The following is a 17322-nucleotide window of genomic DNA, read 5'->3' on the forward strand; positions in this document are numbered from 1 at the left end:
CACCGGGATGTGAGCGTCTGTTCCAGCTCTCCTGGCTGGCTGGTCATGGTTCTCAGAACAGAGCCCTGCTGGCTGCTGGTATTAGTGTGTTAGTGCCATGAGTACGAGGCATGAGCCCCTTTCCTACAACCTGCCCCATGCCCCGCCCACACCCTGCCCATGCCCCGCCCACCATGCCCTGCCCTCAGCCCAAACAGACCCGCCCATGCCCACAGGAACCACCAACGGTCTCTGCTCCGCTCCACCTCTCTCTCTCTCTCTCTCTCTCATGTACTTCTTCCCTTCATCTCTCGCCCCCCTCTCTCTTCATCCCTCCTCCCTCGCTCCTCTACTGCAGCATGGGGGAGATTCCCTGGCATAGACATTTTCCAGTTTTCCATGTTATTCATTCAGCAGACGACTTTATCCAAAGCGACAAAAATAAATAGCGTATAGGAAGTCCAGCAGAAGATGGAACAGTTTGTCACAGGGTCAGTGTAGCTCCAGGAGGCCTAACCTGTCCATACCTGGCTGTCCACATCCTGTGTCCACGTCAGCGTCCAGAATTATGTCATTCAGCAAAGACTCTATTTTGACGTCACTCACCGAGCACGTGATTGGCTGTTATTGTGACTGTGAGTCACTATGTCAGAGCTTGAGCCTGTCTCCTCTCTGTCCTCCAGACCTCTATTTCGAGGAAACTCAGATGTGGACCAGCTGGGGAAGATCTTTGAGTGAGTAAAGTCACATGATGCATCTACCATGCCAGACAGCCGTGATACTTAGTGATAATGATGGTCATAACTGATGACTTTGTGTAAGACTGCAACCATAGTGCTGATAATAATGTAAACATTTCCTCCTCTCCCTTTTCTCCCCCTCTCCTCCTCTTCTCCCCTCCTCCTCCTCCTCCCTCCCCCCTCCTCCTCCCCCTCCCCCCCCCCCCTCCTCCTCTCCTCCCTCCTCTCCTCCTCCTCCCACCTCTCCTCCTCCTCCCTCCTCCTCCTCCTCCCCTCCAGTCTGGTGGGGGTCCCCTCTAATGAGGACTGGCCCCAGGAGGTGGCTCTGCCCCAGAGCGCCTTCTCTCCTCGATCCTCTCAGCCAATAGAAAGCCTGGTCCCGGACATTGACGACCAGGGGAAGTCCCTGCTCATGGTCAGCATCACTCTCCCTCCAACCCTCGCTCTCTCCACACATACATCCATCCCTACACACATCTATCTATCCATCCATCCATTCACAAGTCCATCCATCTGTCCTACCAGGTCTTGAACATGCCCGTCTCTCTTCTCTCTTCACAGCAATTCCTGGCGTTCAACCCTGCCCGGAGGATCTCTGCCTTCTCTGCGCTGACCCACGCCTACTTCCAGGGAGTGGACAGTGAGAGCCAGAGTGTGTACGCTGCTCAGCCCCTCCTGAACAAGCCCCCCCTGGGGAAGAGGGCCACCTGACCGCCAGGGGGGAGAGGGGGGGGGGGGGGGGGGGGGAATAAATGGGGTTGGAAAGAAAGGGGGAATGGGGATGGTGGAAGTTGGGGGGGGGGAGAAAGGAGGTGGAGACAGAGGAGGAAGAGGAGAGAGAGACGGCTACAGAGGAGGAGCAAAAAAGAGACAACGATTCAAAACTGTCTTTCATCCCATGAACTGTGAAATGCTGCTTGTAGGATGATGAACTTTTTCAACACTGCCTAGAAGAAAAGCCCTCTGGGGTTAGAAGGTCGAGGTCTGGTTTCTCCACGAGCTGCTGTCCTATGTGAGCACAGCTTCGGCCCAGGACAAGGCCCCTTCGATGGGTCACGGCGGGCTGGGCCCTGGGTGGGCAAGATGGATGCCACATCTTTTACTCATCTGACACACACACACACACACTTATATCTGTGTGAAACCATCACACATCTAAGGGCACAAATAAATACACATGCAGGCATTAACACACATACACTGTCACGCACACACACACACACATAAATGTCATACACACACATACACTGTCATACAGGCATACAAGTTGACACACACATTTTGTGCCAAGTGAAGGGAGATTCTCAAAAACCTGCTTCTCAAAATCAGTCCTGAAGAGCTCCTGTTCCTGACGAACCCTTCGTGTTTGGGTATCACTGCCCCCTTCAGGCAGCCCCGACTTACTGCAGGCCTGGAGCGGGATTCTAACGGTCTTACTCTTCAAGTGGATGCTGCTTTGTCGCTTTGCTCCGATGGAACAACTTGGATACCAAGCATGTATTTATCACGTTGATCACTGCCTTAATATTACACTGACTGGAGGAGAGAAGAAGTGTCACGTCGGCACTGTTAGTCAACAGTCACTTGTTGAGGTGTGTAATTCCGTATTTCCTAACTTAATTTTAAAGTTACAGGTTATTTTCTTTTGGATATTTTATGTTTTATTTTGAGATGTGGGGGATTCAAAAACACGATAGTTCGAAGTCTCTGGAAAGCAAAATTGAAAGATTTGACGATGTGAGGAATGTAGAATGGATAGATTATCAGGTTGGTATTTTTATAATGTGGAGTAGACTAGATACTGGCTGCGGTGCTTGGTTTAGTACAGGGGCATCGTTAGCACAACCTGTTAACGTATCTTGTGGTCACAGTTTAGAGTTATAGTCGGTTCAGGAGATGTAGTTGGAACGAGAGAGGGGAGGGAGGTGAACTAGATTTGGTCGATCAAATCTATGAATTCCAACTGCCACTTTTTGTAAGTGTCACTTCAGATTACATAAGTGGTTTGCTTTTCAAATGTTCAAACGTTCTGTTTAAATAATAATTATTTGCCTTAGTCACTATGTTAAAGTCAAGGATTAATTGATCACATTTGTTTATGTTGGTTATCTTCAACCTGTAGTGCTTTTAGACAGACTTCCAATGTTTGGATGAAAGAATGGCAAAGAAACAAACGTAGTTTCTTCTCACAATACACCTCATAGATACATCAAACAGGTAGGCCTATGCAAATCTACAGTTAGTGCTGCTAGCGCGCGGACACACACACACAAACACAAATATACTCAGGATCTTGGTTTAGATATGTCATTCAGACATATCTAGTGTCAGTTTGCACTCTGATGGTTTACAGTAACTGCATCATGACAGTTTTAGGTTTTCTCACTTATTATATATTTATCAGTTCAAAGTGACTTACAGTTCTTCACTGTGGGAGAATAACTTATTCTCATGGTTAAACATTAAAGTTGATGACAGTGTAAGAGAGCTGGGGAAGTATGGATGACTTTTATAAACACAAACGAAAAAATCTGTACTGCACTCTCTTGCTCTGGAAATGGTTGTAAGTGCATATTGTTGGAGGTCAAAGACTCTCATCATGAACAAATGATCAATGTCTTAATGTTCATTCTACTGGGTTGGTAAAATGATTAAGGTGAAGAAAACACAAGATTAAGCTAATTCTTTTCTATATCCTGCTGGTCTAGTTTTAGTCACATATTAGGTTTGTTTTTATTGTTATTCACATGGATAAACACAATCATTGGTCACTTATTTTGCTGCACCATTTAAATAAATAAAAAACATTTGTGTAATTTTGTTTTTTTGCATCTATTTCGAAGATGAATTGACAAAACTGATCAGATTGGATATTGGATTGGGTTTGAGTCAAGTTGTGGAATGTACACTTATTCAGTTCTGAGACAATTGTGATATTTAAATGTTGTCAATAGCAGCTTGATTGAGTATTACAATGCTGAAAAGTTCCCTTTGGGTTAAATGTCTAAATATGTTTTGTTTTCTATCAAATCCATAAAGAATGTATCTCTATTTGAATTTATCCTCGCTCTGGATAAGAGCGTCTGGATCGCTCTGGATAAGAGCGTCTGCTAAATGACTAAATGTTATCCCATGACAAAAGAGTTTGAATGAAGACAAAGTATTTCTTTTTTTACTCATTTAAGATTTAGTCTTCACGTTATTTGTTTGAATTTATGTGTCATGTACTTTTTACAGATATATTTTCTTGTTTATATTGTTATGTCCAAGGTTTTGATATATTGGTACTTTCGATTATGTATGTTGAGTGGAACCTTTTCCAAAACCCCTGAAATGTTTAATTCTTCATGCCCTGTTTCAACATTTAGTCAGCTGTGCAGACAAAGGAACTCGTTTGCTGATTGTCATAAAAAATGATTTGATCACCTCCAGAAAAAAAGACAAAAAAAAGAATATAATACAACTAGAAAAGTAACGTTGAAATCTTTCACTCTGTCATCTATTTGGATGACAGACACCTGTTTTTTTCTATCAATGTTCATGGTAATTTTGTCATATTGTATCATACTTGCTAATCACGCGACAAAGCGATTTAACTGTTTGTTGTTGTCATGCTATATTTTATACATTCTACTCTTGATTGGGGTCCACAAATCACACCATATTGTACTTCAAAGCTGGTCTAACATGAAGATGTTCCGTGAGTAGAAAGGTGATGTAACAACATGTTGATTGTGTGTCTATTTTACCTTTGCTTTCAGAGTTAGGGATATATTCTGTTCACTCGCAATTGAAGCAAGCAAGATGAAAATAAATAAGCTTAGGCTAATTATTTGGTTTCACATCACTTTAAGTAAGGTTGTTTTGTTTCCTTACGTATTGTAACTCCACAGGCTGATTCAAAGTATATTCTTAGATTTTTCTTTAACTTTATTCAACACAGGCTAAATCTGAACACCTGCTGGTTACTTGAACAATTACCAATACAATCCGTAGTTTTGGCCTTCTTTGACCTATTTTACTGTATGAGAGACCCATCATAAAATATTATTTGCGCTATGTTGAAATGATGGCGCAAAGTATGCCTAACTTTAATGGCCAAAAGGGTTCCCATAAAAAAGATTGGGGTTGTTAAATTGTATATATTCAATTGGTTTTGCTGCTAATTAAAGTCTCTGGCTAAAACCTAGATATGATCCATTAAGTATGGCTATACAAGTTGCTACCAAGAATAGAGCTGCTCGAATTTCTGCTATTATGTTGTATTCACGACTGCTTGACATTTTTATTTTTGTAAAATAAAGGTTTCTGTGTCAAAATAATTGGATGTCTTCTCAGTTATTCTCCCATCATCCCACTATGATTTAAACAGTAGTCGTGCCCCCAGATGCACCCACGCCTAGAAATGCACCCCCTCTATTGCTAATCTATTGATTCGCGTTCGTTACTACACGTTTGAATGACGAGTTTTAAGGATTTTGTCTTGAGAAGAACATCAGTTGTTTACACAAATAACCGACATTCTTTTTTATTCTATTAACAAAAAATGACAATGTGAGAAAGCTGTCTCCCCTCCGTTTGGTTGCAATGTCAAGACGAAACACTTGACTTTTTGATTCGAGTGGTGTGTGCGCGTGCTCCCGCGAGGGGGTGCTTTTCCAGGTGGGGGTGCACCTGGGGGGCTCAACACCGGTAAGGCCAACGTGCAATCTTGCTCCCTGGCAGTGTGGTGGGATAGAATACTGCACAGGCAGAATCTGGCTGACACGATACTGGGGGCAGTTAGACAAGAAGCGGCGTATCTAAAAATACCACTGCCGAGCCGCGTGTGGGACGATGAAGAGCAGCTGGCAGCAACACAGTAGTCATCTGGCAGACAACCCAGAAATATAACCGAAGGCACCATGCAAGTCGTTGGAGAGTTTCAATATGTATTATGTATTGCGCCTTTGGTCGTGTAAAGTCGGCGTTTCACCGCCAAAGGCCCAGTAAAACTGCTGAAAGTCTGAACAGTTAGTGAAAGAGCCGGAGGATGGAGAAAGTTGTTCTGCTAATCGTCGGCGTTCATGCCGCCTGACGGGGATTGTGTTGGCGGTTAATCAGAAGAAGTTTGGAAAACAGCTTTCAAGTTTTGTTTCCTAACTTCGTGAAGAAGATTGAGAGTTTGATGTTTTTGAGTCCTTTGATATGCAGAAAACTGGATAATTCCATAGCCATAACCCAACCTTTCTTCCAAATAGCCTAACCAGTCTAATCATTTTATTAAATTGAACAGATTGTACATTTCTCACAATCATAATTGAGTCAGTACAAAATGATTATTTAGATTTACATATTAACATTCAAATATACAGTTAATTCATTCAACATATTCTCATTTTAAAATGAGTGTTTTAACTTCAAGAAAGTTCAAGGTTCAACTGGAGAAGGTTTGTACAAGGCTGTACAATCAGATCAAACACATGGAGCTGAATTTAAGGACGAATATTACTTTCAGTTATGTCCTAATTAAACGGCAATAAATTAAGTATCAATGACGCGAAAAATAAACCCCTTGAATCAACAGTTTAGGTGGACTGTTAAGGACGTCACACAAGGGAGACTCGTCCAGGTTTGATGACATCACGCGAGGGAGACTCGTTGTCCAGGTTTGATGACTGGGCGCCCCGGAGTCGTTCCCTCTCCTGACCCACCGAACGCCTCGTAGCTGAAGTAGAAACACCACACATCAGACATCGGGGAGGGCAAAGTGCAGACATCCCAACCTGCAGAGACTCATTTCCGGGAGGTGCCCCCCCCACCCCCCCCAGGGACGCAATCCGCACGCATGATGTACCCTCAACCAGCTCGTACAACCCCCCCCCCCCCCCCCCCCCCGGGACGCAATCAGGACGCGTGATATGCACTTGTTTCTACCATAAATGGCCAAATACTAAATACAAAATCCCCGAAATCCGGGAGATTGTATAGCATTTGCGGGTGTCCGGGAGCCGCTATTGAAATGTGGGAGACTCCCGGAACTTCCGGGAGACTTGGGATGTCTGCAAAGTGTCATTTGAATACATCAATAGGCCTCTGTATTTGTTCTTTGAGGAAGGACAAAGATAACAGAACAAAGTCAGACATTTTCTTCGCTAGATTGTCGAAACACCGAGCTGTCAGATTGAAGGAAAATTCCTCTTTCAAGTCAAAACTAAGTATGTCGAAGTCAAACATGAGGCATTAAAAGGCAGGCACTTCATGGCCAAACTAAACAGAATGTTCAAAAAATGTCCTACTAGCTGCTAATAAATTCAGCTTTTACATCTCAATACTCTCATCCATGTAACATGTATGAATAGCCGATGACCAGTTTGGTGGGGTCGGTTTCCATATTTCACATTAGAACGTTACTTCTAATGATTTCTTCAAGCTTTTGATGTGGAAACCTCTTCAGTGAATGCTATGGATACAATAGTGTACTGTAGTGTGTAGTATGGACAACAGTCCAGGATAGTGTTCTCCAGTGTCTGGTTCAGCGGTGGTGCTCACAGGTCAGAGTAGCGCTTCCAGTCAGCCCTGCTGAGGGAGGGTCTGGTGGAGGCCAGGGCAGAGAGGAGGTTGGCCTGACCCAGAACCAGGGGGGGGTGGCAGGAGCCAGCCTGACCCAGGATGGAGCTCTCCTCCTGGACACACAGACAGGAGCACACCCCTGTTAGGACCAGAGCACCCTGGAGACTGTGTGCATGTGAGTGTGTGTGTGTCTATAAGTGTGTGTGTGTGTTTCTGTCTCAGACTCACTGTAGTTGTCCGGTAGTTGTTCTTGATGCAGCTGACCTCCAGCAGGAGGTGCTGCTGCTGCTCTGGGCTACACTCCTCGTAGCCCCTCTGCAGAGAGGGCATGCAGGCTGGGGGGGGCCCCGCCGCCACGCCTGCACCCAGCCCCCCCGGGAGCTCATGGGTCATGGAGCTGGGGTCAGACACACCCTGGGAGGGGAAGGGGGTGAGGGGGGGGGGGGGGGGGGGTAGGAGAGGGGGGAGAAGAAGGGAAAGGAGTGTTCGGATGTTTGTATTTGCATACGTGTGTGTGTGTGTGTATGCATACGTGTGTGTGTGTTCTCACCAGGCCGGGAGGTGATGGGTTCCCCAGCTCAGACTCGAAGGAGCTGCCGAAGTACAGCCTCCAGATGTTCCTGCTGGTGTCCTGGAGCAGCTCTCTAGCTTCCTGGGGCTCCAGGGGGGCCTCCAGGCCGGCCGGGCCCCCGCACGGTTCCCCCTCCCAGGCAGACTGGTCCGAGCTGCTGCTGTGGTTCAGGAAGATCATGGAGGACAGGCTGCCGTCGCTGTCCGAGCCTGAACCAAGCTCCTGGAGACACACACACACACTGCAGTCAGTCAAGGAACATGTTTAGTCAAGTCTGAATCTTTGCAATGTGGCTCCAGATCTGTTCCTGGACTCTGACCACCAAACCTCAGAACTACGCCACTCAAATCCTCAGTGATGGATAAAAGCATCACTATAAGCCCCTGTTCAGTGTAGAAGGTGCGAGGCAGAGCATCGCCCCCTGGTGTGAGCAGACCCACGTGTGCGGAGGGGGCGGGGGCGGCCGGGTGGGCGGGGCTGTGCAGAGCGTCCAGCAGGCCGTTGTAGAGCAGGGCCTTGAGGTCGGCTCCAGAGAACTGCTCTGTGGCCGAGGCCAGGAGGTCCAGGTCCACGTCAGCCGCCAGAGGCACACAGGAGGAGAGAGCCTGCAGGATCTCAACACGCGCTGTCTGGAGGGGGAGGGAGGGAGTCACAAGCTGTGTTACAGAGGGCTTCACATATGCGTATAGAACTGCATCTAGAGTCTAGAGCAGCCTAACCCATCCAGGAGGGGGGAGAGAGAGGGGGTACCTGATCCGGAGGGGGGCAGTACAGGGACTGGTCCAGTCTGCCAGGCCGGAGCAGAGCTGGGTCGATCAGGTCTGGACGACTGCTGGCCGCCAGAACATACACACCTGGATGGATACACACACACACACACACACACAGCAACGCACAGAAAAAAAACATGATCAAAATAAGAATCCCCTTCCCTGAACACATCCACCCCCCAACCCACCCCTCCTCCTCCTCCCCTTCCCCTCCTCCTCCTCCCCCTTCCCCCCCCCCCCCTCCTCCCCTTCCCCTCCTCCTCCTCCCCCTTCCCCCCCCCCCCCTCCTCCCCTTCCCCTCCTCCTCCTCCCCCTTCCCCCCCCTTTCTCCCCCTCCTCCCCTCCTCTCCCTCCTCACCCTCCAGCCCCTCCACCCCGTCCAGCTGGGTAAGCAGCTGGTTGACCACACGGTCTGTCACCCCCGTGCTGTCGTGACCTCTCCGGGGCGCCAGCGAATCAAACTCGTCGAAGAACAGCAGGCAGGGTCTGGCAGCCTGGGCCCTGGGGAGACAACCACCAATCAGATCCACAGCTCACCATGACATGACGCAATGGAGCGCGAGGCTATTGGACGGTGGCGCTCACCTCTGGAAGACGTCTCGGACGGCCTGCTCGCTGGCGCCGATGTACTTACTTAGCAGCTCAGGGCCCTGCAACATACACACACAGTCAGAGTCACACACACACACACAGCAACATACACACAGTCTCACACAGAGTCACACACACACACAGCAACATACAAACAGTCACACACACACACACAGTAACATACATACAGTCAAACACATACACACAGTCTCACACAGAGTCACACACGTTCAGAGTCACACACACAGTCTCACACACACACACAGTCTCACACACACACACAGTCTCACACACACACACCTTGATGCAGATGAAGTTCATGCCACTGTCCCTGGCCAGCGCCCCGGCCAGCAGGGTCTTGCCGGTACCGGGAGCTCCGTACAGCAGCACGCCGGAGCGCAGGCGGACCGGCAGCCTGGAGAACATGAGGGGGAACTGAGGGGGGGAGAACCCCAACACTGTTAGAACCACAACACTGTTAGAACCCCAACACTCTTAGAACCACAACACTGTTAGAACCCCAACACTGTTAGAACCCCAACACTATTAGAACCCCAACACTCCTAGAACCCCAACACTCCTAGAACCCCAACACTCTTAGAACCCCAACACTCTTAGACCCACAACACTGTTACAACCCCAACACTGTTAGAACCCCAGCACTGTTAGAACCACAACACTCTTAGAACCCCAACACTCTTGGAACCCCAACACTCTTAGACCCACAACACTGTTAGAACCCCAACAGTCTTAGAACCACAACACTGTTAGAGCCCCAACACTCTTAGAACCACAACACTGTTAGAACCCCAACACTGTTTGAACCACTCTGATGACCCCTGACCTCTACTAGAGCGTCTCTCAGGATCCCTGGATGAGCCAGGCAGGTGATGAACACACTACCTTGGCAGGCAGGAGAACGGTGTCCATCAGGAGCTGTCGCACGTCCTGCAGCCCGCCCACCTTCTCCAGCCCCGCCCCGCTGGGTGGCTGTAGCCCCGCCCCCCACAGAGAGGGGGGAGTGAAGTCCCTCAGAGCCACTAGGAAGTCTCTCCACGATAAACTGATCCCTGATAGGCCGGAAAAGTAATGAATATGCATGAATACCAACTCTGGTTTTCTGGAACAGAATGAATGGACATGTGAGTGTATTTGTGCTACCCTGGGAGGAACAGCCCCCTTGGTGGACAGCGTTAGCATGGACCGCCCTCTCCAGCAGCAGGGTCAGGTCTCGGGCCAGGTAACCCTCCGTCTCCTTGGCAACGGCTGCCAGGGGGAGGGAGGAGAGGGTGTCTGACTGGAGAGACTTCCTCTGGATCAGACAGCCAAGAATGTCTGCTCTCTGGGCCTGCAGGGGCAACACACACAGGAAACACACAGGGTGCGTGTGTGTGTGGACTGACCTGGTCAGGTGTGTGTGCATGTGTGTGTGTACTGACCTGGTCAGGTGTGTGTGCATGTGTGTGTGTACTGACCTGGTCAGGTGTGTGTGTGTATGTGTGTACTGACCTGGTCAGGTGTGTGTGTGTATGTGTGTACTGACCTGGTCAGGTGCGTGTGTGTGTGTGTACTGACCTGGTCAGGGGCAGGGATGTGTGTGTGACCCTGGAGGAGGGGTGACCCCTGTACCTCTCTGAGAGCAGGGTGAAGACTGTGTTCACTCTGACTGGTGACCATCACACACACCAGGCTGGACCTGACTACCATGTCATCCACCAGGTCCCTTACACCTGGCACACACACACCAACTTAGGACAAATATCTAACATATTTAACACAATAATCGACATCAATCTCTAATATATAACAGACAGACAGAGGAGAAGGAAGGTTACTCTGGGTGATGTGCTGGTGTATAAGGGCCTCTGGGCCGTGGTCCTGTTCTGGTGAGGTCGCCGCCCCCGTCACATGATCCAGGTCGTCCAGCAGGACCACTGACGGCTGTCTCCACACCGCCTGCTCAAAAACCTCCTCCAACACCTGCCGCACGCTGTCTGCCCGCTTGCCTGAGGAACACGTTGGGTCTGATACAGCTTTCTGCTAGGAGGGTGTCTCTGAGAGTGATTAAGAGTGTGTGTGCATGAGTGAGTGATTGAGAGAGACAAAGACGGAGAGAGAGACATAGAGAGGGAGAGAGAGAGAGAGAGACAGAGATAAAGAGAAAGACAGAGAGAGAGACCCACCTTTCAGTTTCATACATTCCACCACCTCTACATGTGCATCCAGATCCTCAGCAGCTTTCCTGCAGACAGCCCTGGCCAGAGAGGACTTCCCACTTCCCTGTGAGGACACACATGCTAACACTGATGCTAGCTCTCACACAGCACACACATGCTAACACTGATGCTAGCTCTCACACAGCACACACATGCTAACACTGATGCTAGCTCTCACACAGCACACACATGCTAACACTGATGCTAGCTCTCACACAGCACACACATGCTAACACTGATGCTAGCTCTCACACAGCACACACATGCTAACACTGATGCTAGCTCTCACACAGCACACACATGCTAACACTGATGCTAGCCCTCACACAGCACACACAGGCTAACACTGATGCTAGCTCTCACACAGCACACACACATGCTAACAGCCTAGCTACCCTGTCCTGTACCCTGTCCCTAACCGGTTGACATCATCAGGTCAGAGGTCACCATACCTTGGCACCGGTGATGAGCAGAGCTCCGCCCCTGAGGCCACGCCCCCCAGAGACCAGTTCCCGTGACAACGGGCTACCCAGAAGACTGTGCGAGACGAACTCGAATGCCGCTCGGCTCTGCTCCTCCACCCCACTGAGAGAGAGAGATGGGGGAGGGAGAGAGAGAGGTGTAGAGAGAGAGAGAGATAAGGGGAGAGAGAAAGAGAGAGGTGGGAGAGAGAGAGAGGAACTGTCACAAAGAGAACGATCTAACCCTCACAGTCCCTTCTCAACATTCTTCAATACAGGACAGACTGCAAGTCTCCAAACCTGCTCCTGGAGCGATATCTGCCCATAGGTTTTCACTCCAACACTAATCTAGCACATCTCATTTGAATAATCAGCTGGTTGACAAGGTAACTAGTGTTGAATCAGGTCAAATAAGTGTGGTTGGAGCTAGAACTAGGCAGGAGGCTCTCTAGAACAGGAACACCTCCTGCTTGTCTTCCTCCCTCTCTCTCCCACTGCTTTCCTGTCTCTCTCCATCTGTCTTAGCAATAAATAATGCCAAAAAAGCCCCCCAAATATCTCAAAATAATAATAATAATCCAGGAGAGAGGCCTACCCCAAAACATCCAGGGAGGGAAGTTCTGGACCGGGCGTTTCGGCAACTGCCTTTACCGTTGGCATGGTTACGGGCTCCCTGATCACCTGTGGAGAAGAAGGCACGAATGATCTGTTGGTATACGAATGTTCTGGAACCATGGATGGTGTTTACATCCTGTCTGAGACACGGACTTCCTGTGTTGGTTAGTTTTTGTGTTGTGACGACACCAGAGCTAGTGAGAACAGAAGCCTTCAGATGTTGACAGACTCTGTCAATGAATACAAATTTGAAATGTAATGTGGATGAGACAGAGAGGCTTTAGTGGATGAGACAGAGGTGTTAGTGTATGTGTGTAGATGTGTGTAGTGTGCGTGTGTGTAGTGTACGTGTGTGGAGGAGAGCTCACAGTATCAGTACCTGTATGTGTTCTCTCCGGATCAGGGACGAGGCCAGGAGAAACAGCTGGTCCTGAGGCTCCCTCTCTGCCTCGGGCTTCACCACGGCCAGGACAAACTCCTGCTTCCCTGACAACAGCACAAGGTGTTTGGCACACATGGAAACGTTAACAGAGATGGTCCATAGTTGAGATGTGGATCCTCTGTACTAAGCAGGCTGGGTGTGCTTGTTTCAGCCTGAGGTCAGAGGATGGCTGGGTGGGTTAGGGTTTGGGTCAGTGGACGTTTTGGCGTTCTACCCCAAACTTAGGCTCAAAGGTATAACATGAGTCTGCAGACAGAACTTGTAGGTCCAAATCCCCCCCAACCACTGGAATGATGAATAATATATATTTTCTTCTTCTTCTTCTTACCTTCTGTTCCATGCAGCAGGACCAGACTGGAGCGTGCGGTGAGGCAGGCCAGGGGCTGATGGCTCCGGGTGTGAAGCCACCCCAGGAAGGCCATCTGGACCTCCTCCTCACTCTCAGCTCCCGGCTGGGGAGACGCCCACAATCACACTTACTGTACCTTTAATGTCTACTGTACTTTTAATGTCTACTGTACCTTTAATGTCTACAGTACTTTTAAAGTCTACTGTACTTTTAATGTCTACTGTACTTTTAATGTCTGATATACCTTTAACGTCTTACAAGTTCATGTCTTTTATTGTCAGATGCACAGAACAACACAAGGTCAGACTGGGCACTGAAATTCTTAAGACAAGACAACGCAAGCACCTGGCATAACATATAAGTACACAGAACATAAATTACATCTATGCTAAGCTTAAATAAGTAAACCTCCTAAATATACAGATAAATATAAATAATACAATATACTAAACCCTAAATACACATAATAACCTATTTCTAACCCTATAAACCTATTCTAAACTAAGTGAAGTACAGTGAAGTACAATAATGCAATATTACTGATAGTGCAACCAGTATCTGAAGTGACAGTGTGTAAGTAACTAGTAAGAAGTGAATCAATGTGAATGACTGTACCTTTAATGTCTTACTGTACCTTTAAGGTGCTACTGTACCTTTAAGGTTTTACTGTACAGTTAAAGTGTTACTGCAAATGTTTGTATTTACTGTATTTCTGGGGGCATTTCAACATATCTCTTGATAATTCTACTACTATTGTAGGAAGAAAAAGCACATTCCTCCTATACTTGGTTACAAACCGTGTTGGGTGGGTGGGGGGGGGGGGGATGGGGGGGGTGTACCAGGGGAGCTCACCAGGGATTTGAGAGGCTGCAGGCTGATGCTGAAGGCCACCTGAGGGCAGGTCTGAACGGGCCTGATCCTCAGGGTGGAGTGCAGCTGGATGTTCATCCTGGAGGCCAGCGCCTCTGGGACCTGAGGAACGCAGCGGTCACATGATCCACAGCGGTCACATGATCCACAGCGGTCACATGATCCACAGCGGTCACATGATCCACAGCGGTCACATGGTCCACAGGAAACATTAAACGTTTATCGCAATAGTATCTAGCATTGAAGAGTATTTTGCTGTTAAACCCATCCCTCAATTTGTTGTCAACTTAATATGTTGGGCTGTAATAACCATTAATATGTCCATATGTTAGACAACCCAGCACGTGGTATTGGTGGAACTTAAGGCACCAACACATGAAGTATTACAGTGGAAACTGATGTCTGTCTGTGTGACACCCTAGTCTTCTTTATACCCCACTGGTTTTAACCCCTGAACTGTTCTACCATGTTCTCACCCCAGAACTGTTCTAGCATGTTCTCACACCATTACTGTTCTAGCATGTTCTCACCCCAGAACTTTTCTAGCATGTTCTCACCCCAGAACTGTTCTAGCATGTTCTCACCCCAGAACTGTCCTAGCGTGTTCTCACCCCCACCCCAGAACTGTTCTAGCGTGTTCTCACCCCCACCCCAGAACTGTCTTAGAGTGTTCTCACCCAGGCGAGGCCACAGTGAAGCTCTCCTCCTCTGGAGGTGGTCTGCTTGCTCCTGAGGGTCTCCACATGGTGACACGCCACCTTCACCACGCTCACCTGCTCCCTCTCCGCCTTCTCCTTCTCTCCATCCGCTGCTCCGCCCGAGGTCTGGTCTCCACCCCCTCCACCATCACCTTCACCTCCTCCACCACCTCCACCTCCCCCTCCGCTCTTCCTCTTCTCCATGGCCTGCTTGGCACTCTCCCTCACCTCCTTGGGGGAGGCCACCCTGGACAGGAGGCCGTACGTCACGGCCGGCTGTCCTCCCCCCTCCACCCCCCTCCCGCCTGTCCCCCAGGGCAGCAGATGAACAGCATCGTGGCTAACGCTAGCTTGGCAGGAGGGCCCAGGCGGCGACCTGCACACCCTGTAGACAGAGTCCCCCAGGAGGGCAGGGATGGCGGGTATGGGGGGGACCTCTCTCGTGGGGGGGTAGGCCCCTGTCAGCATGTACCTCAGCAGGCTCCTCAGGTCAGCTATGCCCCCCCACTGCTGAGCCTGTGGAGCCACGCTGGGTTGCTCCGCGGCTGGGTCAGACTCTGGAGCGCTGCGCCCCAGACTGGAGCTGAGGGATGGGGGGAGGTCGTAGGTCGGCTGCCTGTGGAGGGACTGGTTCTGGTTGGCTGGGGAAGAACTGGACCCGTTCTGATTGGGTGAGTCAGAACTGAACTGGCTCTGATTGGCTGAGGTGAAGGGGTGGCTGGGGAAGTGTGGACTTCCTGTGCGGAGCTTGGGAGAGACGACCAGTTCAGTGAACTGCTCCAGGCGACCGTATGGGACAGTAGGAGAGAGAGATTCTGCACAGGACACAAAAAGGCAGTTACCCAAGTGAAAAATATTATACTTAAAGCATACTTAAGTACAAACACACATACTGTATATATACATTAAAGTTGTCTGTAAGTATGTGAGTATACAAAACAGTACATTTAAATACACTTCCAACTGTGTAGAAAAAGAAATGTTTAAGGCTCTCAATTAAATTTGATTTAAGTATACTCTTTTTCCTCTTGGGGTAGCTTGCCCTTTCACTAACCACAAAACATTCTTTAAATGTACTCGTTATCGATTAAACATGTTTAAATAACTCTGGAAAAGTTGAGGAAACTTGAGGGAAAGTACCGACCTATCCTGATGTAGATGAGGGTTCGCTGGTCCACCCAGACAGGGAACACTGAGCCCTGACTCACCACCCTGATCTGGTCTAGCAGTTGCTGCTCCAGCGCCGCGCTGTGGAGCTCCTGACGACCACAACACAGAGTTCATTACCTGGCTGCAAACACGTGCCAGGTTGGCGGGTGGAGCCAAGCTGACTGAGAGGTTACATTTTAAAGTGAAATGATCTGGCACGAGAGGACAGCAACGTGTCTGGATGAGCAGGGTAACAGTGAGAGGACCAGGTTAACTTCGCTGTTTTTAAACCCCCATCCCACACCAGGTTAAGCTCGCAAGATAGCTGGATTCGCAAGATCACAACCACGCGAAATCTGTAAAGTCGTGTTCAAAAACCGGTCAACTACTCACCAGGATCTCCCAGTCATCGGCCGACAGCGGTTCCACAAACACCTGTTGTACAGACAACACCTGCTGACACGGCCGCAGAAATCCCTTAACACAACAACGGTAGAACACTTGTTTAGATCAAAAGCGTTCGTATGGAGATCCGATTTCGAACCATCTATTAAGACCATAAACACAACGTCCAAAATACAGTAGTAGGATGCATCTTACATGCTCTCCGTCTCTGAGTCCCAGCTTTTCCCCTAGTTGTCTGTTCAGTTCTACTTTATGGTCATCCAGGGTTGAGGAACTTCTGCCACGCGTCCAACTGAGAAACACAGGCACGCCATGGTCCCAGGAAAGCTCCACTGCCTGGTTCTACGAAAAACATTTAGAACGTGTTCGTTGAGCAGACCATTTTATCCAAAGCGACGTAACTTTGAACCTATAAGACCTCTTGAACTGCAGTCAATTGCCCTAGCCTAGTAGAACTATATCCATCCCCCTAAATGAAGCAGTTGAAGATGTTAACAGTCTGAAAGGTCCCTACTTGATAACTTTCACCAACTTAACATATTGTTCTAATGAAACAGTCAGCTAGTTAGTCGGACTGAGATCATAAGCTAGCAAGCTAGTTAGTTAACTCTATGGTTACCTCATGCAGAGAAAGCTGCGCAGACAAGTTGTTGGGTAGGTGAAGAAAGCAGTTTTTGGAGTTGTTAAAAAACACAGTGACAGGTTGAATGCCATAACTACCTAGCATAGCTGCTAATGTGTGCAATTTTGAACAAATGCACTAATATCAGCTATCAGGGGCATGAAGGTAGCTTGCACCCCCTTCAAATCGCTGATTGCTGTGACAGAAAGACATTAGTAACTGATTTGCAGAAAGCTTTGCACCGTGCGATAGGAACACCCAGAGAACAACGGAGAATCTATTACTTTTGCCT

The 17322-nt window shown here is 48.6% G+C and overlaps 2 protein-coding genes across 2 annotated transcripts; one reads left to right on the forward strand and one right to left on the reverse strand.

The window, feature by feature from the left end:
• The first annotated feature begins 22 nt into the window (after positions 1-22).
• cdk6 (cyclin-dependent kinase 6) lies at positions 23-1449 on the forward strand. The gene is made up of 3 exons (XM_047019565.1): positions 23-713; positions 999-1134; positions 1281-1449. Exons 1-3 carry the CDS (start codon positions 625-627, stop codon positions 1428-1430), a joined length of 375 nt encoding a protein of 124 aa, XP_046875521.1. The 5' UTR covers positions 23-624; the 3' UTR covers positions 1431-1449.
• Positions 1450-5963: 4514 nt separating this feature from the next.
• pex1 (peroxisomal biogenesis factor 1) lies at positions 5964-17253 on the reverse strand. Its single transcript, XM_047018813.1, has 24 exons — positions 17028-17253; positions 16604-16750; positions 16397-16480; positions 15999-16113; positions 14834-15669; positions 14139-14258; positions 13266-13389; positions 12875-12981; positions 12476-12561; positions 11872-12004; positions 11387-11483; positions 11039-11209; positions 10779-10933; positions 10365-10551; positions 10107-10273; positions 9504-9638; positions 9198-9262; positions 8971-9113; positions 8593-8696; positions 8283-8471; positions 7822-8064; positions 7500-7685; positions 7251-7384; positions 5964-6426 (listed from the first exon to the last, which is right to left on the reverse strand). Exons 1-24 carry the CDS (start codon positions 17133-17135, stop codon positions 6342-6344), a joined length of 3921 nt encoding a protein of 1306 aa, XP_046874769.1. The 5' UTR covers positions 17136-17253; the 3' UTR covers positions 5964-6341.
• Positions 17254-17322: the final 69 nt, after the last annotated feature.

The sequence above is a fragment of the Hypomesus transpacificus genome, chromosome 4, assembly GCF_021917145.1.
Source record: "Hypomesus transpacificus isolate Combined female chromosome 4, fHypTra1, whole genome shotgun sequence".
Lineage (NCBI taxonomy): Eukaryota > Metazoa > Chordata > Actinopteri > Osmeriformes > Osmeridae > Hypomesus > Hypomesus transpacificus.

Coding starts and splice junctions, on each gene's coding strand:
- cdk6 (XM_047019565.1), top strand. CDS start 625: ATGTCAGAGCTTGAGCCTGTCTCCTCTCTGTCCTCCAGACCTCTATTT. Junction 714..998: donor CAGCTGGGGAAGATCTTTGA/GTGAGTAAAGTC, acceptor CCTCCCCTCCAG/TCTGGTGGGGGTCCCCTCTA. Junction 1,135..1,280: donor AGGGGAAGTCCCTGCTCATG/GTCAGCATCACT, acceptor CTCTCTTCACAG/CAATTCCTGGCGTTCAACCC.
- pex1 (XM_047018813.1), bottom strand. CDS start 17,135: ATGCTAGGTAGTTATGGCATTCAACCTGTCACTGTGTTTTTTAACAAC. Junction 12,005..12,475: donor CCCTCCCTGGATGTTTTGGG/GTAGGCCTCTCT, acceptor TCTCTCTCTCAG/TGGGGTGGAGGAGCAGAGCC. Junction 6,427..7,250: donor TGGAAGCGCTACTCTGACCT/GTGAGCACCACC, acceptor TTTCTACTTCAG/CTACGAGGCGTTCGGTGGGT.